Genomic DNA, 26,379 nt, shown 5'->3' on the forward strand with positions numbered 1-26,379 from the left:
GCAGTAATGGAGAACCAAACATTTAAAAGCTCAAGTGACCTCAGTATATTGTAGCAGGTGGAATTCCAAGCCGTAGGCAAAGTCCCAGGGTGCCACTGACTTGCTGTGTGACCTCAGGCAAATCACTGGACTTCTCTGAGCCCCAGCTTTCATATTTGTAAAATGGAATCCTAATATATAACTTACCCCTCAGGTTTCCTGCTTCAATTGACTCTTTACCCAGATCCTCTCATTCTTCTCCCACCTCTCCTGCTCCTCCCCACTCCCCATCATGTGACTGGCCTTTCTTATAGATACCTGACTGGGTGTGCAGAATGGCCGAGGAGCGGAGGAAAGAGTTCCACTCTGACTCTTTTCCATCTGTCTCAACATTTGCAGAGGCCTGTGGAAGGGATGCCGGGGAAACCCAGCTGCATCCTGCCCTCAGACCTGCCCAAGACACCTCACAGCCTGGGGAGAAGCTCCATCGTGGGCTAGAATTCCAGGTGCCGAGGTAGGAGACAGCAAAGTTCCAGAAATAATGCCAGAGAAAGCCGGAGGCCCCAGGAACCTACTGGCCCTTGGGGATGCCTGGGACTGGGGAGGAGGGCCACCCCACCAGACACGAAGAGCCCAGGAGGCTTGGCCCCAGAGCCCCGGGAGTAACACACAGTAGTTGCTGCTCCAAACCTGCTTCATTCAGCTGTGCCCCACGGTAGCGGCTGAATAATGTGCCATTAAAATGTATTTTTTATCGTTGACATTTGCCAGACGCCCTCCCCATTGGAGGCAGGACCAGGAATTTGGGGCATTTTATCAGCACGGCTGCTTTTGTTAACCCTTTGGCTCCTATCTTAGCTGGGCAAGGCCGGCTCTCTGGCCCCATTACTCTCTCACCTCCTTTCTTTCCTTCCTTTCCTTCCAAGAGTGCCCTTTCTTGGGTTAGCCCTGCTGGCTCCCACCTTTCCCCATTCCCAGTGACAGGCCTGATGCTGAAGCTTGTTGCAAGATTAAACCCCTGAGTGACCAGACTGCCAAAAGAAAGGCCAGAGCCAGGCTCTTCCATGGAAAACCAAGGCAGAAGTCTTAGTCTGGGAAGCACACGCTGGGGACAGAGAAAGCCCAGAGGGCAGGCTCAGCTGAGGAAGTAGGTGGGTCAGGAGCTGGGCTGTGGCCTCTGGATTTCCCTGGGCTCCTCAGTTTGGCCTGGTAGCTTCATCCAGTAGGAGCTTGCTTTTCTGCCTTCTGCACTGGTTGTGCCCCACTAAACCCCAGTGACAAACTTCTGGACTTTCTCAGGGCAGGTACAGAGCACTCCAAACCTCAAGCCAGGTCCTGCAGCTGGGGACCCACTGCTCAACTGGGAGCCAGCCAGATTAAAAAAAACAAAAACAAAAACAACTCAGGGTGGACACAAGTTCTCCCTTGGGAAACCTCAATGGACATCCATTTCTAGGAGGCTGGGGAGAGGGGCTGGAACTTGGGAAACACCTCCCAGTCCTTTTGGGTTACTCCGTCAACCTGCACTGCTCCCAGCTGCAGGAGTTCACAAAGGACCTAAGTTCCCAGAACTAAATACCTGGGAGGTGGCCTGGATGCATCCAGAAGTCCCCAGATTCCCACCTCTGGGCCTTTTCACATGAAGTTCCTTCTGCTCAATTTTCCTTTCCCATTCTCTCTCACCTTCTAGGGCAATCATCTCAAGGCCTAACTCTTCTGGGAAGCCTTCCCAGATTACTAGGTCCTGTTCTGAACTCCTGATGCTGACTGAAACTTCCTCCCTGTGCACTGTCTGCCTGGCTGTTGTGTTGCTTCCTAGTGGCTTCCTATTTCTTCTTGTCCCTTCAATTAAACTATAAACCCCTCAAGAGAAAGGGCCAGATCTTTTACTCCTTTTGTATCTCTAGGCTCCTTTACCCCAAAACAGGAACTAGTAAGTACAAGGCAGGGTTACAGGACTGGGGAGACTTGGGCCATCATCACAAGCTCCCTGTCCCTTCCTCTCCTGTCTTTCTTTGCTCACTAGAGACAAGGTAACCTCTGAGGCATTTTTCAGGTGAAACACAGTGATTAAACATGTGTGCAGACAACCTCCCCATAAGCACTTGCACACTGCAGTTCCCTGGCCACGCTGGCTCTCCTAGGGCGGGGAGAGCACAGACACTGGACTAACAGACCCAAGGCAGATGCAGGCATCTGCATGGTGAGGCTGGGCTCTCCCTTCGGGACACCTTCAGACCAATGACAGCATCCACCCTGCTCCTCTGCCAACTGGGCAGTCACAGGCTGTGTTAGTCCAGCCAGAGTTCTAGGTATTATCGACTCCCCTGCTCCTCACTGTCACTCACCTCCAGGTCCAGTCAATGACCAAGTCCTGTGACTCCATCTGCAGGATAAAAACCTCTCCATTACCCCACACACCCTTGATCCAGGCCCACCATCTCTCTCCAGGTTTGGGACCACCTCTTCCCTGTCTATATCTATTTCCTCTCCATCTTCACGTGCCACGCATCAGATCAGGTCACTCCCCTGATTAGAACCTTCCAGTTCACCCAGGAACACTGCACACTGCTTGAGAGGCACCTTTTGTAGTTTCTCCTCTTGCCTCCCCTGTTCCCCTCCCCCACTTCCTGCCAGCATTTAGAGCTCAATAAATGTCATATCTATAATGGGGTTCCTTCTTGCCCCTTGGGGTTCCCTCTTTGATGGTTCCCTCTTGCCCCTTGGGTTAAAAGCCAAACTCCTTAGCCTATCAGACAAGGTCCTCTATTGACTGACGTGGAGAGATTGCCAAACACACCTTTTAGGGGAGGGAACCAGACTGGCTGGCAGGGAAAACTGGGAAGAGAGAAACTGCCTGCAGGGGCAGGAAGGAGCCACTAGGGGGGTGCAATCCCAGACACAGAGAAGTCAAGAAGGGTCCAGAAGCTTCTATGGATTTCTGTTCACCAGTGATAAGTCTTGAGCAAGCTCTTCCCCTCCAGTCCCTATCTATAAAGTGAGGCCTTCAACTAAGAAGTGGTCCCAAACACCCCTTCTAACTTGGACAGTCTGGAACCTGGACAGGTGTCTGGAAGAAAGTCCCCTCATTGAACCAGTGCAAATATAAAGTGGAGCCTCAGCCCCAACAGCCCAGGAGAATGTGAAACCAACTCCGTGACTCACACCTGGCTTTACTCGGAAGTTCCCCAGGCGCCACATTAATCTCTTTTGCCAGAGTCTCACATTTATATTTGTGGCAGAGGATGCTGGGCCAAATGGACCAGCCACATCAACAAACCCCACTACATGACTGGTCCCGTTATTGTTTTACAGAAATGGGATTCATTATGTTCTGGCTACAATTCAGAAGCCTGTTCTATTTTAACAACTGTGATAGTGCCAAACATCCATCTCCTCGAGAGATCTCCATAGCGTGCTTGGCCAATGAGGTCCAGATTTATCTGCATTAGAATCACAGAACATTAGGGCATGGAGAGGCAGACCTTAGAAATCATTCTAGTCCAACCTCCTAATTTACAGATGAGGAACAGGAGGCTTATAGTGGGAACGTGACTCGCCCAAGAACACATAGCTGGTTGGAGACAGAATCCTGAGAAGATTCCAGACGACCTTCGAGAGAGCACACACTGCTCTCAACAACATATTCAGTAACGAATAACAAAGTGTCAACCAAACACCGCATGAGATGAGGACTCACCAGGCCCTATTGTCCATCACAGAAAGCAGTGTATCTGAATGCTAGCCATACAAGTGTGGCTAATGTCCATTTTGTCATCTATTAAAACCGGATTTTCCCCTGCATCATAGTTTTACTTTCTAAGACTACCTTCTCCATCCTCCTTCTTACCCTCTCCAGTCCTGCAAACAGGGAAGGACAGAGACAGGATCTACAGCTTACATAAAAAGAAGAGGAGCACCTGGGTGGCTCAGTAAGTTAAGCGTCCAACTTCGGCTCAGGTCGTGATCTCACAGTTTGTAGGTTTGAGCTCCACATCGGGCTCTGTGTTGACAGCTCAGAGCCTGGAGCCTGCTTCGGATTGTGTCTCCGTCTCTCTCTGAGAGAGTTCTGTCTCTCAAAACTGAATACATGTTAAAAAACATCTTTTTTAAAGAAGAAAAAAAGCGGAGACCCAGAAAGGTAAGTGATTGGCTGAAAGAATATCTAAACTAGAACTGAGTTAGCCAACTGATATGCCTTAGGTCTCACTCCCAGGGCAGCAACCCAGGGTTCCAGAAACCCTCTGCCTTCTCCCACAGTCTCTGCACTAGCAGCCAGTGTTTATGGAGCATAGTCTAGGTGCCAGGCCCTGTGCCGAGGAACCTACACACATCATGTAATTACTCTTTACAACATCTCTGTAAAGTAGACATTATTATTAGACCCACTGACTGTGGCTCAGGGAGGTGAAGGAATTTTCCCAACCTCAGACAGCCAGTGGGAGGCAGAGCTAGAATTGATACTAATTTCTGAGCCTGAGCTCATATGTGTACCTGGCCAGGGGCACCAGGCCTGATCTGGAGTGTATGGGGCATCTGTATCTCCCAACACATCCAGCAAGGGCTCGGCACATTGTCAGGGCTCAGCAAATGTGGGAGAAAAAGAGGAAAAGAGGGAGATCAGTAGCTCTGAGTCCCTACTGACAAGTTGACAGCATAAGCTTTGGAGGGATGTCAGCCCCTGGTGGAGGACATGCCTTCTCTCTCTAAACACCAAATACCACCCCCTTCAGCCGGTTCACTCATTCGCTTACTGCTTACCAGCATCCACTGTTCCAGACACAGTAACAGGCAGTAGGATACAATGGTGATTTAACCTTATGGTTTCTGGGGTGCCTAGGTGGCTCAGTCAGTTAAGCATCTGACTTCGGCTCCAATCATGATCTCATGGTTTGTGGGTTCCAGGCCCCTGACCAAAAGCAAGCAAGCAAGCAAGCAAGCAAACAAAAACCTTATGGTTTCCTATCTGGTGGGGAAGTCACAGAGTAATCCAAAAACCAAGCAAAAGTAAGTAGTGAGAAAATGTACTGGAAGGAAGACTGCATTTATAATAGTAATGAACAAGATGAAATACCTAACAGAAAACGTGTGGGACCTTATGAAGAAAACTTGAATATACTTTGGAAAGACAAAAAAGAAGACTTCAACCAAGAGAAGGGTATTCCTATTAATCCTCCCTAAGTAAAATTATAATTTCAAGCAATTCTAATAAAAATACAAATAAGTTTCTCAACAATATAAGCTGATTCTAAAGTTCATATGAAAAAAATAGATAAGACTAGCCAAGAAAACGCTGAAAAAAAAAAAAAAAAAAAACAAAACAGCAACGGGGGACCAGCTCTGCCAGACACTAAAACCTATCATGAAGTCTCAACAGTTAAGGCACTGGCACATGAACAGACACAAATTCATATGGGGATTTAGTGCACAGAAATAAGGCATCCTAAGCCAAGTAGGAAAGAGAAAGTCAATTGCTGGTGTCGGGACAACTGGATGGCTCTTTAGAAAAAAAGAAAAGTTGGATTCACACCTCATATCGAATGCCAGAAAAAATTCCAAAAGGATCAATGGTTTAAATGTAAAAATAAATCCATAAAATACTAGAAGAAAACACAAGAAATTTTCCTTACAAGTACGGAGTGGATAAGGGCTTTAAACTAGTCAAAATGCAGAATCCATAAGGATAGAGCAATACATTCAGTCAAAAACTTCTGTGTGGGAACACCACTATAGGTAAAATCGAAAGGCAAATGACAAACTGGGGAAACATCCGAGCAACTCCTAACACGTATAAAAGCTAAATTCTCCTAATTTATAAAACCTTCTAGAATTAATAAATGTTCAAAAATCTGAGAGAAAAAATGAGCAAAGGATAGAGAGAGACGTTCACAGAAAGGGAAAAAAGATGCCTGACCTTAGTCATAATAAAGGAAATACAAATTGAAACTACAACCAGTATCTATATTTTACCCATCAGACTGGCAAAAGTCTAAAACTTTGCTCTCCCACCCTGTTGGTGAGGCTACAGCAATGGTGGGAATTATACATCAGTTAAAACCCTGATGGAGGGTGAAACTATGAATTACAAATCCAAATACCTTCTGACCAAGCAGCTTATCACACAGATATACTTGACACACGTGTAAAATGATATATGTAGAAATTTAATTAAAAGTGCAAAAATAGGGGCGCCTGGGTGGTTCAGTTAGTTGAGCATCTCACTTCGGCTCAGGTCATGATCTCGACATTTGTGGGTTTGAGCCCTGTGTAGGGCTCTATGCTGACAGCTCAGAGCCTGGAATCTGCTTCAGATTCTGTATCTCCCTCTCTCTCTCTCTGCCACTTCCCCGTTTGCACTCTGTCTCTCTACCTCTCTAAAATAAATAATAAACATAAGAAAATTTAAAGATACGTAGATAAAAGAGCAAAAATAGGCATCTTAATTTCTTCAGTAAGGACTGGCTACATAATTTATGAAAGAAATGTGCACTGAAAAAGAAATGCAGCTGTAAAAAAAGGAAAAAGGAAGCTCTATACGAACAGAATGATCTCCATTTTATACTGTTTACAACGCAAGGTGCAAAAAGTGTTTATGGTATGCTACCTTTTGTGTACAAAAGAAAGGATTTGAGATTCTGTATTTTGCTTGTATATGCAAAAAGAAATGCCAAAAAGAAATTAGGAACAACGGTTATGGGTGGCAGGGATTGAAAGAAACTGGGCGGATAGGGAACCAAGAGGAGAAAAATGGTTCATTACAGACATTTTTATTCATTCATTGATTGATTTTTAAGCCATGTGACTGTATTTCCTATGCAGAAATAAACTTGATAAATAAGTATAAAACTCTTAGTGTGGTAAGTACTAGGACAGAAAGGTGCGTGGCACTCTGAGAGCCAGAGTGGGGACCCTGAACCATCTCTCTGAAGAGGTGGCATTTGAGCTTGGATCCCAAGGCTCAGGAGTAACTAACTAGGTGAAGAGCCATGTGGCCAGAGGAGAAAGTAGCATACAGAGGGGACAAGTGCGTGCGCCACTTTGTGACCAAGAAGCTGCAGCCCACACCCCAGCCTGGAGCTAACTCGGCCTCTGGAACCATTAGACTTTCTGCGTCAGAAATCATTTGCTGGTCTTCCTCCTCAGCAATCTGGGAGTCCTGGGACATAAGAGGTGGTGAAGGCCATTCCTTCTCTCTCTCTCTCTCTCTCTCTCTCTCTCTCTCTCTGTCACACACACACACACACACACACACACAGACACACACACAGACACACACACACACACACACACACACACACCACTGCAGCCATCGGCTCCCGGCTTCCAGATCAGGAGAAGAGTAAGTCCCAGCCATCTCCATGTGCTGCTGCAGGATGCAGGCCCTGTCTCAGTGAAGCCCGCCTCAACTTTCTGAAGCAGCTCCTCTTTCCATTTCATGGTTACCTGGCCCAGGACCCTGCTGTGGATGGAAGGGGATGGCAGGTAGGCAGCAAGGGACAGGCAGTCTCTACAGCCAGCAGAACAGAAGTGGAACTGAATCGAGCCTTAAGGCAGCAGCTCAGTCCTAGCCCCCAGCCCCCAGGATCCTTTCTGTCCCTGCTTGCGCTTACTCCCAGAAACCGGTCATCATCCCTGAACCTGCCCCAGGAAGGAACAGAGGCCTTCCTTGACTACAGCAAAAGCCCACAAAGAGTTTTCTAGTCAGAACCCTGTGCCAAAACATGTGGCCATGTGGTCTGAGGGGTCCCTGTTCCCTGTATGTAGGACAGGCTGCCAAGCCCAAGCTCTCCCCGGGACCCTAGGCTGCAAAATCTCAGTTAAAATCCCTGAGATACTATGAGACCTGAGGGAAAAGTCCAAAGCTCATTTGGCTGAGAAAGGTCCTCAACGCCTAGGAGATTTTAGGGAAAACTGAAACTGGAGGAGAGCAGCACAGAATGAAGGGCTTGTTTGGGGCAAATTCATAGCATATGAGATGGCTCCTTCCCAGGCACCTGCACTGAGAAACCAAACAGGGTGATGAAGGGCTCAGCACTCCCACTGGTGCAGGCCAATGAGCAGAAAGCCATGGTCCACGTGGCTTATCTAGGAATATTTAGCTCATCTCCACAGCCCTTGCCTGCACGATCAGAAGCTGTTCCCTCTCCAGTGATGCTCCAAATAACTGAAGATATGCCAGCTCAAGCCTTGGGTGCAGAAAGACAGGTGGACAAGCCAAAAGAATGCTGGACTGGGAAGAGAAGTGTGGGTTCAAGCACAGCTCCTTTACTCCCAGCCCCTGAAACAATCACATCATCCCTGAGTCCTGCCACTGCACACAGGGTGCTGTGACCAATAAGCTGCCTCTGCTGGGTAGGTGCGGGAATGGGGAGAAGGAAGATGCTCTGCATCCCAACCCTCTGGAGAAAGCTGCATTTGTGTCAGGAGTATCCCTATTGCCAAGGAGACATGAGTTCTTGGCAGGCATGGCAAGTGTAGCCAGGGGCAACCCCCATGTCACCAGCCCATCAAGCAGCCCAACTTGCTCAGACTCAAGACCATATGCAGGATTATTGCAAACCCTTCATGGACTCCAGTAGAGCCACCAAGGAGGCAAGCCAGGCTGGGAAAATCTACTGCTGGGCTATGAAAGCCTCTCTCCCACTTTAAAAAGCCCAGATTTTCAACCACTTGAGTCCCACCCCTACCACTTTCTGCTGGGGTGGCAGGGGTGGGGTAAAGGTAGAAGAGTCATCTGAGGCACCCCTGCAGTTGGGAACCATGATAGCAAGCTGTGCATCTGAAATTCTCACCAGAACTTTGATGCCTGGGGTACTTTTGGCCACTCACTGAAACATCTAGCTCTTGCCAAGCTCTGTGCTCCCCCCAGTGGTCTGTCCCATGGGGTCCACATGCACATTTGGGGGCAGAGACCTGCCCGCCAGCTAAGCTCCCCAACTCCGGGCACAGAGGCTTTCACTAACCTTTCCAGGTTAGTGTCATGGCCTGGGCAAGCAGAGGAGGCCAGGTAGGGGTCAACTGGGAGCAAAGTCTTGGTCAGGATAGTGCCCAGTAAGACCCAGAAGGCCCTTCTGCCCCTCGATTAAAAGGCCTTGTGCTCTAGGCAGTGGGTGCTTGGCCAACCCTTCCCATTAGATCAGTGGCTTATCTCTGCCCCCATGAGAAGTTGGGGCTGCACATTTCTGCCACCCCTCGCCCACAGCATCAGCCTGCCTTGCATGGGAAAGCCTGTGCTGCTCGCAAGATGGAAAACTCAGGGGCTAATTACATTAATTAAGCATTCTCCTACTTGCTTGTTTATAGATCACCAACTGAGAAAAAAACTAAACAGACTCTGAGAAAATTAGAACTAAGAGCTGCCTGTCAGTTATATACCAATCAATCAGAAATGACCCATTGCTGGCATTTTCCATGAGGAACTATGATTCACAGAATTCTGATTTGCATACAACTCCCCAGAAATAGAATTTAGATATAAAAAAGGCACATACCTGCACACCCCTCACCCCTGCTTCCCCTACCACCATCCACACTCTGAATGTTACATGTATGGCCTGGGCAACTGCATCTAGCAGCCTCTACCGCACCCATGCTCCACCCCACCCCATCCTGTACTTCCAGGGTACCGATGGGAAATGGAGAAGGCCAGGGCCTGTGCCCTGGCAGATAATACCAGCTCCCCAGGCTTCAGTTTACCACACACTTGAGCTAAAAATTTCCACATAAAACGCTTTTTGTGGGCCTGCCAGAATCAGATGGGGAAAGAATGAGCCTCAGCAGCCTGGATGGGGCGTCAGCAGCAGCATCCCTGGGGCTTCAGAGTCTCTCTGGCAAGAACCAGGTCCGAGGCAAGGCCAGGAAGGAGCTGCCATCCGAGCCAGAGTGAGGCCTTCCCTTCCAGAGGGCAGGGGCTGCCAGGCCAGGCAGACGGCATACTCCAGAGAGAGGCTTTGGAACTCATAGTGACTCTTTCCCAAGAAAGTTAACTTGTCTTATGCTCCAGCAAGGCCAAATTTGGGGAACCTGACGCTGAAAGATTTGATCCAGCATCACTGTCCTTGTCATAGCTGCCATATTTAGAGCCTCCCATGTGCAAGGTGCCTCATGCATATTCTCTCAGTTGATTCTCACAACCACGAAAGGTTTCTAGATAAGGAAACTAAGGCTCAAAAACTTGCCCAAAGTTACCCAGTTAGCAAGTGGGAGGGGAAGGATGTACATCAGAGGGACTCAGACTCTGGGCTCCTTCCTCCAACTGGCCCGGCAAGTGCCAAAGCCTGGAGCTGGATCCCCAGAGTGGATTCTCTAGAACTCCATCCCTACCTACCAGCCCACCCCCAGCACTGCTCAAGGACTGGCTCTCAAGGCCAGGCAGTCTCTTTCTTACATGACCGAAGGGGTCCAGGTGGTTGTTTGTGAGTTTCAGCTTCTGGAAAGAGACTAGCTGCCGCATCCAGTGGGCCCCAGTGGCAGGAGAATCGGGGTGGACATAGAGCCTTCCTGGCATGGCGGGCTCAGCCTTCCCGGCCACCATCCTGCCAACAGAACAGATGATTACAGCAGTTGATTACTCTGGGGTCTGGAAAAGCCCAGATTCCCTGTCCCCTGTTAGAGCAAATCCCCGTAGACTTGAGGGGGAAAGAAATCACTGCTAGTCCTATACTCTCAATTTCGGACTTTGTGAGTAGGAGTGAGGGTCAAAGGAGAGAGCGCTGAGGAGGAGGAGCAATTATGAACCTCTTTTATTTTACTGGAGTAGAAAGAGAAAGGGAGGGTACAGACAAATGTGATTATTTACTTCAAAGAATGGGGCTAATCACAAATATATTGTGGGGCGATTTAGGCACCTCTGTGTATGTATTACAGTTACAACTTTAAAACGTTATAAATTATATTATTTGGAGGGAGCTTCTCAGAAGACCTAGACAACTTTCAAACTGCTTGTCCCCAAAAGAGTGCTCACCCCCAAGGAAATTAATTGGTAAACCTCCCCTCAGCCAGAGCCTGCTCTGAATGATAATCCAACCCAAAGAGAGAAGAAATAGAAACATGGCCCTTGGCAAGACCTGGTCACCGAATCCAGCCTCCTCAGCCAGGTCTCTGCTGGCCCCACTACCAGCCTACTGTGAAGCCCACATCCTGGCTAGCTACTGATTCAGTCAATCCCTCTTTCTCCTTGAGCGCTGTCCTGGGCTCTGGGGGCAGACAGGGTACTAAGAAGGTGACCTTAGGAAAAGTAGCCTAGTGTTTACTTACCCAGCCCCTGTTTTGCCTTACAGCCCACTTGTTCCCCCCAGCCTCTTGCCAGAGGGTCCCATCATCCAACCATCAGGCAGCTGCCACTCACTCTGGATCGACAGCTTAAAGGGAGGGCTCATAGCCAGACAATGAGGAACTAAGCGGAAGAGCAGCAGAGAGATGTCATTGGATGTCTAACCATCCAATATCAAAGTCCCTCAAGCAAACAGCTCCCATCCTCCTCCCCAGTGCAGCACTACCAGAGCCTAAATTCATCCAGTGTTCGTGTTCATCTGTCATCCCACAGCGTAGTCACCAATCTTGTTTGCCCATGGCTGTAGGGAGAGAACAGACTCGAAATCCACTGAACACTCAAACCCTGCAGCTCACTTTAGCGGGTGTGCAGACATTGGCCGACCCTGTGGCCTCTGCAGGCTCAGCTCCCAAGACTGCGGATCTGGGCAATCATATGAACTAACTGGTGAGTCCCTGGACCAAACATCAGGTGCAGATGGGTGTGGTGAGTGGACAGAGCAGTTCAGAGAAGGCAGGTGATGTGAGGGTCCCAGGTTCTTACCATTTGTTGTCACAGAACTTGTAGCGGTGGTCATCCGCAGGGACGATGTCAATCAGCAGGATGTACTTGGTCTTAGGGTTCATGCCTGTGACTTTTACCTTGTAGCTGGGAAACATCCTCCTAGGGGAAGCCAAGGTGTGAGGTAGAGGCATAGACAGAGCATCAAGAGAGATGACACCCAGGGGTGAGGGAACAGAAGGCCTTAAGAGACACCGGCCCTGATCAGAACTGTGTGACCTTGCCTCAGCCTCCCCCTACACAAGGGAAAGGTTGCACTAGCCGTTCTCTCTGGGTCCAGGTAGCTTCATCTGGTCTGCATGCCTAGAAAGAGGGTTTACATGGCTTCCCCAATGCAATTCCCTCTCCCCAACAATCCCCTAATATTTAGGGCAACTGGTTGTAAGCAGCTAAAGCATAGAAAGTTTCAGGATCATGAGAGAGGATGTCAACACCAACCTGGCTGCTTAATTTCCCTCCTGCCCTTTGCCAGTCCCTATACAGCTGAAGTTCTGGGCTGCCATTACAGGGGGTCAGAGCAAAAGACTTCAAAGCCCTGTCAGTTGCTTCTGTAATCAATGGGGTATCTCCTCTGGGCCTTGTCTCTGTGGAAACCCTCAGGCCTGGAACCAACTCACAGAAAAACAAGAGAGTGTTGCTAGGTCTTTGGATTCTTTTGGTGTGTTTAGCAGAGGTGTTTAGCCATGTGAAGACCTTGCCTGGGCTTGTGTATACTAACTGGGTACCAGGTGAAGTCAGTTCAGGAGCCTCATGGAGAAAAGCATGGATTCTAGAACTACTCTGCCATGGTCCACCAGCCTGGCCCAACCCTGACAATTTTTGAGGCATTGGGCAACTTGCTTGGATCTCATTCTCTGTGCCTTGGTTTCCTTATCTCTAAAATGGGGATATTACTACCTATCTCATAGGTTGGTCTGTGGATTAACTGAGTCCATTTGTGACTATTACCACTGACTCCCACTGCATTCCTCCCTCCTCAAACCAGTGGATGACTTACCTCTGTGAAAAAGGACTCACCAAAAAACCAGGAAGTTTTCCAGTTTCTACAGCTCATGCTAAGACTATCCAGGACCCTGAGGCTCAGTGAATATTCTAGAGACGGGCTTCCCCAGACCCCTCAACACACACACAGGTACAATAGCATATACACATACCTGCAGGGGCAGAGTTCTGCCCCTTAGTCATCGAGTCCCTGATACTGGACTTCTCCAGAGGGAGCAGACGGAACTTTACCACAATCCTCCTCAGACACCCCCACCCCCTCCTAGCTGATCTCCCACAAAGGTGTTTCCCCAAGAGAGAAGCAGGATCCAAACCTAACTGAAGACACTAAGGACATCAGGAACCAAATCCCCTGAGTTGGGAAAGTGCCCAACCAGTCCACTGAAGGAAAGCCTCACTAAGAGACCATAAAGGGAACCTCAAGAGAAGCTGTCCTAGACACCTCAGACCCCCGTTTTGTCAACATGGGTACCAGTTTACCAGGGTTTCCAGAAGGGATCAAGGCCTTTACAAGCAGGCAGACCCTACAGCAAGCCCAGGCCAGGACCCTGAGGTGGAAGGTTCAGTTCTACCCCTGGCCCAGCCCCAGCCTGTTCACCCTCTCTCTTGCAGGAGGCAAGGCCCGGGAGAGCACTGCAATGGGCCAGGGATGTGGGAGGTATGTGGCCATGTGTACGCTCAAGGGCACGTACTTGAGTACACGGTGGAGTGCGCATGTGTGCATGTGTGCATGTGTGCGTGCCTGGAGGGAGGAGGGAAGTTCTAGCTGTAAGTCTAGGGACTTATAAACCGTGTGGAAGAATTTGTCTCAGATGTCAATTGAAAGCATTTTCAAATGTCCACCCCACCCCCTCTCCAGGAATGGGGGAAGTGAGAGGGCTCAGGAACCCAATCCTGCCTGCTGCTTACCAGCGCCTGCCCAGCCTGGGGGCCCAGCTGGAGCCTGCACCACCTTCTTTCCTGGCCCAGCCTCTCCCCTGATAGGCCTAAAGCTGAAGCAGGGAAGGCATCAGCTGCCTCACTTCCCCTGCTCCCCGGGGAAAGGCCAAGAATCCTGTCCCCTCCAGGTCACCATTTTGTAACTGCTACAGGAACTGCCACAAAATGGGGCAGCCCTGGTTGCCCTTGGGGCTGACATGGCACCAGTGCCCTGCGCTTAGTCTGTTTCTCCTGTAATCACTCCAGGTGGCAACAGCAGAAGGCAGACATGGCTTCCCCCCCAGGCCAGTATCCACAAAGGGGTCCAGGAAAAAATGTCCCGCTGCCACTTTGACAGTCTTCATAACCTAGGCTGAGAGGGGGATGAAGACCCTGTCCTTCCCCTTCTCCTACTCCTTACTACACTTCATCTCAGCAGCTCAGGAAGCCAGGCTAAGATCCACTAAATGGTTTTTAGAAGGCCTGTAAGTAGCCTGTGCTCAGCTCCCCAAGGCACGGAGCTGGTGTCCTAGGATTTGGCTTCACCCAGAAGCTGACTAAAGACTGGATTCCTGACCCGAAAACACCCTCAGGGAGGTTTTGCCAAGAGTTGGGGCAGGGAAGGAAGGTATCTCCTAGCTTCTGCCTCCCCTGCCTACCAATCCCCCCCTTCCTAGGGCAGCTGCCCTTAGAAGCAGGGGCGGGGGATGGGATATCTGGTCTGAAAGGGGACGCTGCTCCAGGCTGAACTACTCAGGCTCAGTGAACTCCACTGCTTTCATGAGAACCTGTATCGGCTTTTCTGTCAGGGTCCAGTTTGGTGACTGCTTCTGAGAACACGGGCCCTGGGGACCCTAGGCACTATCACTGCCCCACCTAGGGGGCTCCAGTGGGATGAAGGGCACACCCTGTGGGGAAAAGGCTGAGTGCCAAGGGGAAGTGTATGTTCCACCCACCCCGGAAGCCTCCTGCCACAGCTGAAGGCATCTGCCCTTGCCCTAAAGTTGAAGCCCCAGGCGCAGCATGGGACCATTCACCAGGTGGGCAGGACTCCTGCCACAGAGGCCAGGCTGGGTCTGGGAGCTATGCCATCCTCTCTGGTGACTCCACACTATAAAGACCCTCTCTACTGAAACAGATGAAAAGGATGGGGTGAGATCAAGTTGTTTCTGTGGCTTAGGACGTAAAATGTACCTGAAAACCAACATCAATGCGGGAAATGAACACCTGGGGGAGCGGGCAGGAAAGAAGGGAAGGACTCTGAGCCGCCAGTGTCCCACTCTGCCCCGCCGCCAGCGCTGGCCTGGCCGGAATCCCTGGCTCGCCCGCCCCGGACACCTCGCGGCCTCCAAGCCCCGCGCGGTCGAGCCTTCGCCCCACCCTCTCCCTGCGCCCCGCGAGCCTCCGGTCCGCGCGCCTGACGCCCCCTCGGGGCTCCTGGACCCCCAGACAGAGGGGCGCTCCCGGCACACGCGGAAACGGCTCCGCCGGGGAATAAACAAGCCGCCCGCCCCGCCGGCCCGGGAGGAGATGAAAGCCGGGGGTTTCTCCTCTGATCACGAAACAGGCTCTGAAAGGATGCGGGCTGGAGCCTTTATCTACTTCATACTCGGAAATGGTTTTAGAATGAACTGCTAAGATAAGCTTCCTTGGACGTTTCTTCGTGTGGGAGGCCTGCGGGGCACGGGGCAAGGATTCGGGACCTTGTGATTTTGGCAACAACCCCTCAAATGCTCGCTGGTTGCTGAGTGGAGACTCGCAAGTTCAGCTGGTCTCAGAGAGCGGCGGGGGCTCCCGGCTCTCCGGCCAAAGCGATCGCCAAATTCCTGGCCCGACCTACTAGTCTCCCACGAATCCAGAATGGGGGTGCAGGGAGTCAGCAGGACGTAGGAAACCAGCCAGATTCTCTCCACTTGGCCGGACCCCCAAGTCCCCAACCCGGTTGCAGCCTGACTTTCTGTGAGGGCCTGGAAACCCCAGGAGCAGCTAGATGTGCCTTCCCTTAAACTAGACACAAAACCAAATAGAAGGGGTGAGAAGTCTGGAGAGGGGCTTCAAGGGGGGAGAGGAGTGGTGGGGAGTGGGAGGGCACACAAGAGAATTCTGCTGTGTTTCTTTATCTGGGTGGTGATTTGTACCAGTGTATTATTCATTTTGTGGAAGTGTATAGAGCTGTACAATTAAGATTTGATCACTTATGCAGGCAAGTTCCACTTCAATAAAACTGACATTGAAAATTATACACGTATATATCATATGTGTGTGTCTATACACACATGTAAATACATACACCAGCCGTGGATCCCAGAGTCGGAAAGAAACCGGCTGCAGGCAAAGGACAGGGGTCCCCAGAAAACCCCACCATTCTTTCTATCTCTAGTGTCTGGGACTTTTGAGAGGGATTTCTGGGTATGTTGGGAAGAGGCTAAGGCCCGTCCACCAAGGCTGAGTTTGCTGGAGGAGGTGGGGGCTGCGTTGCTGGTGCTGCCTGTACGGAGACTAAACCTTCTAGAGCCAAATGATTTCTGAGAGCAATGGCAAAGCTTTGTAATTTAGTCCCAATTTTCTCTCTCTCTCTAACACGCACATAATTTTCTAATTCACTCAAAGCATTTTTAAGAAATATTTTCCCTGAGGTCGGGGGAGGGGGGGTGGCAAGAGTGAGGGTATATGGAATGGATGCTGTTTTGGAAGATCAGTTGCTTCTCAGATTTTTTTAAAGACACTTCCTTCTGATAGACTTTTGCTTTCAGAAAATACTTTAGAAAGAGATCAAAGGACTCTCTCCCCAACCCACTTTCCCAGTGTCTTCAACCCTTACTTGTCTTATCACCCACGCCACTGGGCTCTGACGCTCTGTATACAGAGCAAGGGCAATTGGCTTTGAAGCCCCGGATTAAGCCGGGCCAAATCCTTGCCTCAGAATAACAAACAATACAGGTTCAACAGGAGTTCTCATCGGTAGCTCATTTTTCAAACGCAAATTCACTGTCACTAACACAAGCAACATTGAACTCAACAGGCTATGAAGGCTGATAGTGGAGATTTATCTGGTGGCAAAACCATGACCTAGGAGTAGAGCAGTCAAACGGTTAGGAAATTTTCATTTTTGGGAGGTTTATATTTAAATTTTTGTGGAGCTCACTTTTATCTATGTTTGGGAGAAAATGCAGTTTCTCACATCTTTCAAGCTTGGCAGGGATGTGAAGGAGGTAGACAGAGGAGGGGTCTGGTCTCTGCAGTAAACAGCCTTCTGGGTGCAGAGGCCCCTGAAAGGGACAGAAACTGGCTGGGAGGATTCTGGCCTCGTTTTACACCTGACATCAGGGGTTACTGAGCATTCAGAAATTGATGTCTCCCAATGTGATTGGCATTTTAATCCCCAGATCAAATGGTTTGAGAATCCGAAGTCACTATCCAATGAAGGGGACTATCCTCTACTTTGGCCTTCAGACCTTCATACCTTCAAGAGCTTATAGGCAAGAGGCTTGTGACTCAAAGACTCAAACTAGCTTGAGAAACATTGTTCCCCTTGTTTGGGACCTGCCTCTCCCTCAGCCACATCGCAAGTATCATGCCTCTAACCAGCCAGGGGGGTCTCTAGGGCAGAGCAACAACCCCATATTGGAGGGCCCTGTATCTAAGGGGAATTTCTCAAAGTTGGGTTTTTTTTCTGGGGGTAGAGTATCATCTGCTTGGCTTGTGTGGACCTGGCAGCTGCTTAATTTTGCTTCTATCTATAAGAGCCAAGTGCCTTCCCTTCTCTGGGGTCAGGCTTATGTTCCCTCAGTTTACCAGCAGTCTAGGAATCTGCGATTCCAGGTTCAGGACAAGGTTTCAGGCCGTCTGCTGAGAAATGGAGGTGTTCCAGGAAGGGTGCCGGTAGAGACACAAAGAAGAGAACTGGGACTCCACAGGATGTTGAAGAACCACAGACCCAAGCAAAGCAAGCTGCCTCCTGTGGAAGGGAGGCAGTGAAGGGGGAGGGGGCCACAGGGATCAGAACTGAGAATGTGGTCTCCAAAGTCAGTGAGCAGCAACGCAGGAGGAAAGAGGGTCTGTGAGAACCATGGGGAGGGGCGACGAGGCTAGTGACTTTCTTAAGGACTAGGCCTGGTGCAAGAATAACTTTCTGCCAGAGAAATGAAAGGCCAAGACCGTGATGAAACCATAAGTGGTCAACCTCATCACAGCCATTTAAAAATTATTGTCATCATTCCCTGAGGCGCATCTCTAAGTCTCCACTAGGATCAGGCACAGACATCCGCCTGAAGCTGGTCACCTCTGAAGGTGTGTGTGTGTGTGTGTGTGTGTGTGTGTGTGTGTGTGTGTGTTGGGGGAGGGAGGGAGGGAGGAGGACCCATACTGATGCAGGAAACCCCACTGAGGAGAATCACAAATGTCTTTTGTTTAAAACGGCAGAGGCCAGGCAAACCCGAAGAACATGCAGACCATTTATTTTTGAAAGACAAGAATATTTCTGCTGCCTAAAAAGGGAAATTCTGGATCTTTCTCTTTCTTCTTTCCATCCCTCCACCCCAGTAGTTCCAATAAATAAATTCCCTCTCTTCATACTTATAATCCAGTCAACAATTTACCATACGCAGCTCACGTGACCCCCATTTGAGTCTCACAGTAACTAAGAAAAGAAGAATGGCAGGTAAGTCTACAGTCACCAGCTCTGTTTACCCCAGCACCATTGAGCCACGGGAAGTGTAGAAACCTGCCCAAGGGCACTCAGCTAGGAAGAGGCAAGGCTTGAGAGCCACTGTCTTCAGGACTATTCCAAGTGGCACCCTCTACCAGGTTTCCCTAATGCATCCTCCTTCCCCAGCCCCCAAATGCAGCAAATTCAGGCCCTGACATCCCCATGCTCCTTCCCCTGATAGAGGCTCCAGGTGGCCTTGCCACCTACCAGGGAGCCTGACCAAGTGCCCAGAACTTACCCCCAGCAAAACAAAGGAAACCTCGCAAGGTCTGCCAGTGAGCAGACAAGAAGGACCACAGCACCCTTTCACTACACACTGCAAAAACTACTAGCTTTTTGCTTCTTTTCAACAGCTCACCGTTCTCTAAGCAGTTCAGCAGAGTTCTCTAAGAAGAAAAAAACTGCTGACTGGGTGTCAGACATTTCTCTAATTACAATTAATTTTGGCTCACATGTATGGCATGCTCATATGTGCCAGGAGCTAGGCTAAGTGTTTTACATACTGTATTATTTTGCAGAGGGGGATGTGGAGAGGGCAGATACCCTGAAGCACCCTGCCTGAGGGTTGCACAGATGGAAGCAGCTGAGTGGAACTGGAAGCCACTGTGGTCTGACTCCCCATCCCTGGCTCTTGAGGCTTCGCCACCTTATTTCTTCGAAAACCCAATTATGGGCCCACAGACATTTTTACACCTACCCTGTCCCCCAGGGACTAGAATCAAATGTGAGTAAGTGGGGAGAGGGCAGTTCCTACACCTGAACTTTCCAGCTTCTCTGTCTGCAGCAATCCCCCTACACTGATAACCGCTGGCCTTGCCATTGGCGCCCCACCTGAGACTCCTGGCCCCGCTGGCCCCAACGAATCTCTCATCTTGCCTGGTCTGCATCTCCCTCCTCTCCCCTTCTCCCCGAGACTCTCTCCCACAGACACCAGCACATTTTAAAGATGTTTCCACTTTATAAATCATCATCTCTGGCAACCACCCGAGAGTTGCTCCCCAAACAACACACACGCAGGGCCCAACGGTGCCTTCCCCTTGGCTGAGGTGGGGGGGCCGGCAATAGACGAGCAGCACCCCGAGGGATGAGAGGTTTCCTGGTTGCCACTGCCAGGAAAAGTTATGGAAGTAGGAAAACATGGTCCAGTCCCCTTCCTCCATCTGTTGAGGGTCATCTCCGGGTCCCCAATCAATGCAATCCTAGAAACCAGGCAGGTCCCCAAAAGGAAGAGGACAAAGCAGCCCCCCTGGGGGCCAATAGTGCAGGACTGGGACCTCCGGAGTCGCGATCCTTATTTGCATTTTATTTGCATAGCGCTACCCCTCCCATCCGTCCAAGCCTGGAGGCTCCCTGGAGGAGATGGATCCTCCGGTGAAGTTCTGCGGCCCAGTCAAAAGCCGTGGTGGGACAAGGGGCTAAGACCCGAGTGGCGAAAGGAACTCCTGGCGCTCCTTTGGCAGGAGCCCGAGAGGACTGTCAAGGGAGCTCCTGGGGGATTCCCATCCCTCCCACCAGTCATCCCCATCCCCCAGATAAATGTCCCAGCGCTGACCTGCCCGCCTTGGTGATGATCATTTCGGTGCCCGCCTCGTGGAACTTCTTCCAGAGCTCCTTCTCATGCAGGCCCACCTTGATGTTCTCGATGGTCTAGGGATGAGACGGAAGGGGTCGGCCTGAGCCACGGCTCCATGCAGAGCCCACAGAACGGAGAACACAGGCCCAAGGAACTGTGCAGAGTCCTGCCAGCCCCTGAAGCCCATGCCTCAAGATTTCGTTTCATAAAATTATCCTGTACCACTGGTGAATTTTTCAAAATTTAATCAGTAGCTGAAACCCACTCCTTCGGAGCCGTGCCTATAGATGGTCCGCAAAGGACACATGCTGACCATGCCAGGGTAGATGACACACTACACAAACATAAACACTCCACGTGGCGGGACACAGCCACAGGCTTGCGGACACACACAGACACAGGAGGGACAAACGCCCCTGCGGCCAGACTCGCGCACCCTCAGACTCTACGCAGACCCACGCAGGCCGAGGGTGCACACAGACGGATTCCTTCCATTGTGATCATCAGATTGTCAGTGTGACCCTCTCAGCGACGTCCCCGCGGCGGCTCCCGCTCGCACACGACCGGGATCTGTTCCTCCCTCCCGATGCCAGGCTTTCTTTCGCCCACGCCCTCTCAGCGTCGTCGGAGCCGGACACTTGGCCCGGGCTCGCCCTGCTGCCACAAGGGTCCCCTCCCCAGCCTGTCCCCTAGTAGCCCCAAGGGAGCGAAGCAGAAGAGGGACGAAAGGCAAAGAGCGGGAGCCCTGCCCAGCGGAGCAGAACGCGCAGTCCAGGACGCAGCCAGGTCCCCCGGGAAGCGAGTCTTGTCCTCAGTGGGGCGGATTGGCAGACGCAGGCTGCCCTGCAGACAGACCGACGCCCGACCTCTGCCCGACGGCCAGCGCGGCCCTACCTGCTCGGCGGCGGCAGCGGCGGCGGCGGCGTCGGCGCCTGGGCCCGGGGGGCTGCCGAGCGCGGCTCCGCTGAGGCCCGGCGCGGCCAGCGCGGGCTCGGGGTTGTTGGCGGCGTTGGAAGCGCTGGCCTCGCCGAGCGCCGAGCCCGGGGCCCGGAAGGCCTCCTCGCTCTCCGACAGGCCCTTATCCTGCAGCATCTCCTGCGGGCACAGCACACACCGAGTCACATGCCCAGGTCCACACTCGCCAGAGGCCCAGCAGCTCGCTCCAGCCCAGCCGGGGACTTCGGGGCCGGGCGGGAAGGTCGCCCTGGCGCACGTGGACACCGCCCCCTTCTGAGCTGGGGGAGGGAGAAAATGCGGAGGGCAGGACCGTCGCCTCCACCGTCTGGGGTCTGGACTTGGGAGGGTCTGTGTGCGGTTCAAGGTCTGCCTGCCTCTGGGTGTGGGGCTGTGTGATGAGCAGGTCTGGGGGAAGGACCGCCCTCTCGGCATTGCCCCAGCTGCACCCCCAGTCCCTCCCTCCTGCTGGGCGCCAGGGGAGCCTGAGGCCTGGGTCTCTCTTCGAAGTTTCCTAATAATTGGGGTCCAGGCTCACTCTTGGCCCAGGGCAGCCAGGACAGTGAAACCAGGAGGCAGGGCCCAGGCTCCTGGGGCTCCACACCTGCAGAAAGGGCCTAGGGTTGGGCAGTTCCTCAGGCCCCTGCTCACCCATCTGCCCTCACCCACTCCCTTAGACAGCAGTCAGGTAGAGCCTCTCTGAGCCAAAGGCTTTCACTCCTGCACATTCCCACTCCCACAGACACCCTGTGTGTCATTCACACAGGTACACACTTCACACCCAGACACAAGCACCCACACAGAGTCTTCTAGTCACTCAAGCAGCCACACTGTCCCAGGGCAGCTCTGATTTAGGCCCTGAATTCAGCCAGGGGCCCCCCAGCCTTGCCCATATATTCACATTCGCTGGCTCCCTCAGTCCAAAGGGCTCTGCTTTGGAGCAAAGGATCCAGACCCTTCCCAGCTAAGGACCAGGCCAGTTGGGTGGGTCCAGTTCACAGACACAACCTAGTCCTGCCCACCCCCCCACCCCCCCAGCACAGCTATCTTTCCCCAAGAGTCTAGAACTATCCACCAGGCTGTCCAAGGCTGCAGAACCTGCTTTTCCTGCCTCCATCATGGATGCAACCCTGCATTATATCTGCTTCTTTCCATCTCCCTGCTCTTCTCCCTTCTTTTGGATCTGGTGCGGCTTTCTATGTGCCTGGCTGCCTCTCTTGTGTAAGAGTGTTCCCCCTTCCTCCTGTCTTCTTTCTGTTCTCTCCTGGATCTCCCTGAGCATCCCAAGGCCCAGGCCTCTGGCCATCCTGCCTACCGGTTTCCCCATCCCAGGTCGTAGACATCGGCTCCCAGGGCCTCACAAAGTAAACAAGCCAAGTGCAACAGAGGGAGATAAAAAAGGGGTCTGGGCCAGTAGGGCTGGGAAAAGCCCATAAAGATAAAGCTGACAGCCCTCCCAGTCCTTGGTCCACAGGCAGCAGGAAACAAGTCTTGCCCGGCATGGCCAGCCCCAGTACCGGCCTTGGGCCACATGCTGGTTCCCAGTGGAGCCTAGGAAACCCAGAGCCCCCAGGCAAGGGGACATTGCATGAGGAGGGTAGTTGCACGCCCTGGCCCAAGACGCTGGTCCGGACTGTATCTGGGGTCAGAGGGATGGGCGCGGGCCATCGGCTGGTCACAAGCGCGGCAGACCACGGGGGCAGGAAGACGCGCCGCCTGGCGCGATGCTGTTTTGGCCACCGGGTCCTCTACGGAGCACTTGTCGCACCCGGAGCCGTGCAGGGCCGCCTTCTGGCTCATGCCTGGCACTCTCAGTCCTGGGCACTAAGCACGTCCGCGGCCGGCATCCACTGACGCAGGTCCCACCGCTCCCACCTGGGACGAGGGCAGCGTGGTGCTCTCCTTCCACTCCGCGGGCTTCACCTCTTCCTTTTCTCTCAGCCGCGGAGACACATCTCGACATCGCGACAGCTGGCCCTCGACATCGCGACAGCTGGCCCTCGCCCTCGATGGGGCTCCCCGCTAATTTCCTTTCCTTCCCTCTGGGCTGACCCAGACTGGCTGTCCCCTTGGTTCCCCTCGGACCCCGAGCCCCGGCGCACTGTACAGCCGCGTTCCACATCAGCCGAGCCCGAGGGCCGCAGCCCATCGCGCTCGCCCTTCTCGCGGACCCCTTCGCGGACGCGCCTGCCGGCTCCGCGCGCTTTCGCTCCGTCCGTCGCTTTCAACCAACTCGCTTTCTAAGGAGAACAGCATTTTTCTCTTTACTCTAAATTACTGGTGATATTTTTCTTGCACTGGGGAAATTAACATTTTGTATTATTTTAAATATTTTAATTATCTCTATTATGAGAGCAGTATTCGTGTCAGCTCGATAGCATTAAAAATATCACATAAATTATTAGAACCTTTTATTTTTAACACTGTATATTTAAAGTACTGGTTTGATTTATTAATTCATCATTATTAAACATGTTGTTGCTCTCTGGTCCCTGCTCCATCATTCTAGGGCTTCCTGGTGACACTGTTACTAATATCTAGGTAATTACTAAATATACTATTCCAGCAGGTCATGTTAATCTATTGTTATTTTAATTTTTATTCCGTACCCCTAAAATGCTTCTGTTGCTGGCTCCTCAATCTCTGTACTTTGTCACAGTTTCAATAACTTATTATTTACCATAACTTGTAATATCATTGTTCTCAATATAGATGTTAGTTTTCTTCACATCCTTCTAATACTTCTTGTTATTTTATCATTATTTGTTTTGTTAGAATTGTTCACAATACTCCAGGTATTCTTCATCACATCATTACAATATCTTGTTACTTTGTCATTATTTGTAACGTTACAATCTTAATTCGCTGGTTATTTTTCATCACATCATTACTCCTTGTTACTTTGTCATAATTTGTGATATTGCTGTAGTTCTTAATACTCTGATTATTTTTCATCACATTGGTACGATGCTTCTTATTACTCTACCATTATTTATAATGTTGCTGGGACTATTAATATGTTGGTCATAAATTGTCATATTATTTCAGCAATTCTTGTTGCTGTCTTTGTTTATATTAGTATCGCTCTAAAGATTTTGGTTAATATTTATTATAATAATTCATAATAGTATAAATAATAAATTATATATAATACTCCATCAATACTAATATTAGTATTTCCCTTAATAGTGTTTTTAATTGTTTACCCTTTTCCTACAGTTTTATCATTTGTTACTATTTCCTATAGTATCACTATTGATTTTATTTTATTTTATTTTTACTATTGATTTTAATACAATGGTTCTTATCACATTGTTCCTATATTTGGAGTTACTTTGTCTATGATCCTTTTAAAGTTTGTGATTACAATTTTCGCTTGGTTCTGAAAGTGACTATTATTTTACTGTTGTTTTAAAGTGTGAGTGCTATATTAGTTTTCCACTTAGCCCTGTTTCTTTGGCAATTGCTCACATTCTGATACTTCCTGATCATTGATAATTATTTATATACAATGCTCCTTGCTTTAATTTTGACGAGCCCGTTGCATCAAAGGCTCTGAAGTCCAGGGTTCCGATCGCACATTTCTTCATCGATATCGCCTCAAGCACCCGGGCCCTCTTCCTTGGCCTTTCTTATTCTGCAAACACCAGTTTCAAGATCAATGTTCCGCTAGTCGCAGCTTAACCATGTTCTTTTGGCTCTGGCGCTGTTGTTTCTTTGCCCTTGGGTCCCTAGACCCAATTCATCCTGTTACTCAGTGGAGATGAGGGCTCGCGCCCCAAACCGCTGGAAGTAGGGCCGAGGCGGCAGCCTGATCTGAAGCACATCGCGGCACCATCCTGCAGTCTTGCCTTTCCCTGAGGTTCTTACCCCCGTCCCGTTACTCGCCTCTTTTCCAGTTCACCCTCCTCAACCCTGCAGCCTAACGCTGGGCTCGGGGTGGCCCCTGTCCCGCACGCCCGGCTCACCCCCATCCCCGCCGGAACCCACACTCACCCTAACTGCGCTGCAGCATGCGGAGGCGCCTGCGGCCCGAGGTTCACTGCAGGCTCGGGTCCGAGTGGCACAGGACGGCCTGGGCACCGACTCGGGGCCGCTGGGTCAGTGTCCCGTTGCCCGCCGCGCCCTCGGGGCCCGACACATCCTGACTCTGGAGCGGGCCCTTGATCTCCGAGGCTGCACTTTGGGGCCTCAGCTCCCTCCTCCTTCCTCCCTCCCTCCGGGGCCGCCACCCCCCTGCGCTGACGTCGCCGCTGTCAATCAGTCTGCGCCCGCCGCCCCCCGGGGAGGGGGGCTCTAGGGTCCCTTGGCTCCGCGGCCCCAGGACCCCGAGCCCCGAGCTGGCCGCGCGCTCCCCCACCGCGTGGCTCGGTGCCCTCCCTGCGGCCCTCGGCCCGGCAGGCCTGGCTGGGACAGGGAGCCCCGCATGGTTTAGATTAGAGGGGCGGGAAGAGGCAGAGCGGCCTGGCGGTGCCGCACGGCTCGCACGGAGACTCGACAACCAGGACCGAACGCCCGGAGCCGCAGCGCGGCACGCACACTGGGGCGCGGCCCGGCCCGGCCTGGTCGGGCCGGGGGCCCACTTGCAGACAGCCGCCCTCCGCCGAGCCCCAGGCCGCGGGCTCCGCGCCCGCACACCCCGCGGTCCGAGACCCGCTCCCAGCGGTGCACGCAGCGGCTCGGTAAGCCCACGTCCCGGGAGGCAGGCGCACAGCGCCCCACAGCCCCGCACTCGTCCACAGACCATGCCCCTCACACATTCTCACACCTACGCGCTCCGGCCCGCGCGCTCCTGCTCCCGGGCTCTGGGCGCGGGCGCGACGGCCGGGGCGCGGCCCCTCTGCTCACCGGCCCCTGCTCGTCCCGGCCTGGCGGACAGCGGCCGCCGGACCCGGCCTGGCGCGCCTCGGAGTCGGCCCGCGGAGGTCACGGGTGAGGGCAGGCCCTTCGCTCAGGCGGGGAGGAGGCCGGGCCGCCAGGCCTGAGCGGCGGCAGCGGGGAAGTGCCGGGCCGGCTTCTGAATCCGAGCCGAGGCCCAGGCTTCAAGGTGCCAGGGCTTGGCAGAGTCTCTGGGCGAAACTGCAGCGGCGAGGGCCAAGACTCCGCCAGCAGCCTCAAGATCCCAGAAAGCTGACGAGGAAGCCCAATCCCTGCCCCAGTCTAGGAAGCTGAGACCACTGCACTGGGAGCTACCCGGCCTCTGTGCCTCAGAAAGTCAGAAAGTGAGGCCCCCTCACTGCCTAGACCTCCCTGACCAACCTCTGACTCTCCACTCCCTCTGTCTCCACTTACCTCTATTTCTTTATGTCTGTCTGTACCTCTCCACAGGACCCTTGAGCTCCACAGGCAGACAGAGCCATGGGGACCCCAGTCCATGCCTAAGCCTCACAGCCTGCTACATGCCCAGAATAC

The 26,379-nt window shown here is 51.9% G+C and overlaps 1 protein-coding gene across 4 annotated transcripts in view; it reads right to left on the minus strand.

The window, feature by feature from the left end:
* TBX4 (T-box transcription factor 4) overlaps positions 1-25,848 on the minus strand; it is a 32,351-nt gene extending 6,503 nt beyond the window's left edge. Inside the window, exons 1-5 of one of the 4 annotated variants that reach the window (XM_019431102.2) lie at positions 25,740-25,848; positions 20,908-21,108; positions 19,993-20,087; positions 11,795-11,914; positions 10,367-10,514 (exon numbers count right to left, since the gene is read on the minus strand). In XM_019431102.2, coding sequence (XP_019286647.1) covers positions 10,367-10,514; positions 11,795-11,914; positions 19,993-20,087; positions 20,908-21,105 — 561 coding nt within the window. In that variant the 5' untranslated portion in view covers positions 21,106-21,108; positions 25,740-25,848. Of the gene's footprint in view, positions 1-10,366; positions 10,515-11,794; positions 11,915-19,992; positions 20,088-20,907; positions 21,932-24,963; positions 25,106-25,739 lie in introns of those variants that run through there. The other 3 variants (XM_019431101.2, XM_019431100.2, XM_019431099.2) reach the window with 3 other exon arrangements.
* Between the last annotated feature and the right edge of the window lie 531 nt (positions 25,849-26,379).

This window comes from Panthera pardus, unplaced genomic scaffold (genome assembly GCF_024362965.1).
Source record: "Panthera pardus isolate Hobbes unplaced genomic scaffold, ASM2436296v1 HiC_scaffold_3, whole genome shotgun sequence".
In the NCBI taxonomy this organism is placed as follows: Eukaryota; Metazoa; Chordata; class Mammalia; order Carnivora; family Felidae; genus Panthera; species Panthera pardus.